This window comes from Brachyistius frenatus, unplaced genomic scaffold, assembly GCF_029030835.1.
Source record: "Brachyistius frenatus isolate BFR_SWC_R1_liver_20210118 unplaced genomic scaffold, ASM2903083v1 Contig_522, whole genome shotgun sequence".
Classification (NCBI taxonomy): Eukaryota; Metazoa; Chordata; class Actinopteri; family Embiotocidae; genus Brachyistius; species Brachyistius frenatus.
Window position 1 is genome coordinate 42,501 of NW_027211121.1, and position 2,500 is coordinate 45,000.

At 50.9% G+C, this 2,500-nt stretch overlaps 1 protein-coding gene across 1 annotated transcript in view; it reads right to left on the minus strand.

The window, feature by feature from the left end:
* Nucleotides 1–1,785: 1,785 nt before the first annotated feature.
* ak8 (adenylate kinase 8) overlaps nucleotides 1,786–2,500 on the minus strand; it is an 11,801-nt gene continuing 11,086 nt past the window's right edge. Inside the window, exons 12-14 of the mRNA XM_069688058.1 lie at nucleotides 2,434–2,500; nucleotides 2,192–2,321; nucleotides 1,786–1,986 (exon numbers count right to left, since the gene is read on the minus strand). The exon at nucleotides 2,434–2,500 is cut by the window's right edge and continues 14 nt beyond it. Coding sequence (XP_069544159.1) covers nucleotides 1,897–1,986; nucleotides 2,192–2,321; nucleotides 2,434–2,500 — 287 coding nt within the window. The 3' untranslated portion in view covers nucleotides 1,786–1,896. The remainder of the gene's footprint in view (nucleotides 1,987–2,191; nucleotides 2,322–2,433) is intronic.

The window sequence follows — 2,500 nt, forward strand, 5'->3', positions numbered from 1 at the left end:
TCCAGTCTGAGCGGGAGACGAAGACAAACCGTCCATCATCCATCAGAACGTCCCGGCTCCCTCCCGCTTCCACTTCCTGTTGTCGACAGGAAGACTTAAAATAGAGCTGTCAATCAAACGGCCCGCTGGGACTCAAAGCGCCGCTCGGCAGATTAATTATAGTCATTTAAAAACATCGCTTTGAGCTTTCAGTCAACGAGATATTTTAACATGAAGGTCCGAATAAACGGTTCCACCGCCGAGACGAGACGAGCTGCCAGAGAGGCTGTCAGTCACATCGCTACGGATACCGAGCCAGAACCAGGAGCGGTACCGGTCCGCTCCTCAAAGCAGCCGGACCGATCCGGACCGGTTCTCTGGAGTCAGAATGTTGCTGCTGATGTGTGACAGCATTAAAACAGAACCGTACCGAACCGGACTGGGCCGAACTCACTTTGGACCTGGTCTGACCCGGGTCTTAGGTTGGGTTTTAATTTACTCAGAACAAGGTGGATCGGTGAAGACATGATTCTGTAGTTAAACTGATCCAATCAGTCAAACCGGGTCTAAAAAAATGTAGATGAAAGTCGGAACTGGGCCGACCTAACCGAACGGGTCCTGAACACAGCCAGACCTGATCAACAGGTCCAAAAGGAACCTGATGATGGTGAGACCCGGTCCTTAAATACTGGGTCCTGCCGGTACCGAGTCCAAACTGAACACTGCAGTGAAGTTCTGACAGACTGTCATCTTCTGGATCGTCTGATGTTTCTGGGTCAAAGGTCGAAGCAGCCAAACAGTTTGAAACACGATGTTTCCCCGAGGCGACGTTCACCTGTCTGATCACACACACACACACACACACACACACACACACACACACACACACACACACACACACACACACACACACACACACACACACACACACACACACACACACACACACACACACACACACACACACACACACACACACACACACACACACACACACACACACACACACACACACACACACACACACACACACACACACACACACACACACACACACACACAGACACACACGCGCGCACACACACACACAGACACACACAGACAGACAGACAGACACACACACACACACACACACACACACACACACACACACACACACACACACACACACACACACACACACACACACACACACACACACACACACACACACACACACACACACACACACACACACACACACACACACACAGACAGACAGACAGACACACACACACACACACACACACACACAGACACACGCGCACACACACAGACACACACACAGACAGACAGACACACACACACACACACACACACACACACACGTTTTTTTCACTGTCTCTGTGGGGACTAACAGCCCTTCACTCTTCATTCTAGGTTCAGGGGTTCTGTGTTCAGGGGTTCTAGGTTCAAGGGTTCTAGGTTCAGGGGTTCTAGGTTCAGGGGTTCTAGGTTCAAGGGTTCTAGGTTCAAGGGTTCAGGGGTTCTAGGTTCAGGGGTTCCAGGTTCAGGGGTTCTAGGTTCAGGGGTTCTAGGTTCAAGGGTTCTAGGTTCAAGGGTTCAGGGGTTCTAGGTTCAGGGGTTCCAGGTTCAGGGGTTCTAGGTTCAAGGGTTCTAGGTTCAAGGGTTCTCGGTTCAGGGGTTCTGGGTTCAGGGGTTCTAGGTTCAGGGGTTCTGGGTTCAGGGGTTCTGGGTTCAGGGGTTCTGGGTTCAGGGGTTCTGTTTAGTGTCTTATTGGATCAAACAACCACAAAGATGGAAAGACAAAAAAACAGAAGAGATTTTATTCTTTTAACAAAAACACTCAGGATGAAACGTTTGTAGAGGCGGAGTCACGGCTCCTTCTGTCCAGGTGAGTCCAGGTGAGTCCAGGTGTCACTTGGCTGTCAGCCTGCTCTCCAGAGCTTCAAACACAGAGTGAGGATCCTGCTCACCATCAATGTAAATTGCATCTGGATACATAGACTGAACACACACACACACACACACACACACACACACACACACACACACACACACACACACACACACACACACACACACACACACACACACACACACACACACACACACACACACACACACACACACAGGGTTAAGAGGAGAGGCAGGTGTGTGTGTGTGTGTGTGTGTACCTGCAGGGTTTCCATGGTAACAGAGGTGTGTGTACCTGCAGCGCAGTGTTCTGGATCCGGTAGTGTTCCAGTCTGCGGGCCGCTGTGTGTCTGCTGTCCTCAGGTCTGGTCTGCAGTCGGTTCTGGACCTTACAGCTCGGCGCCGGTCGAGTCACATCATGGAACCTGCAAGAAAGAATACGCAAAACACGTATGTACATGTTGTGGGAGGAGCTACAGGATCTGAGGTTCTGCTGGTCTGAACTGTTCCCAGAACTTCCTGGTTTTCTGGACTGACCTCCGTCCGCTGACCGGATCTGTGGTTCTGAGAGTGATTCTCTCCAGACAGACTTCATCTGTCATCT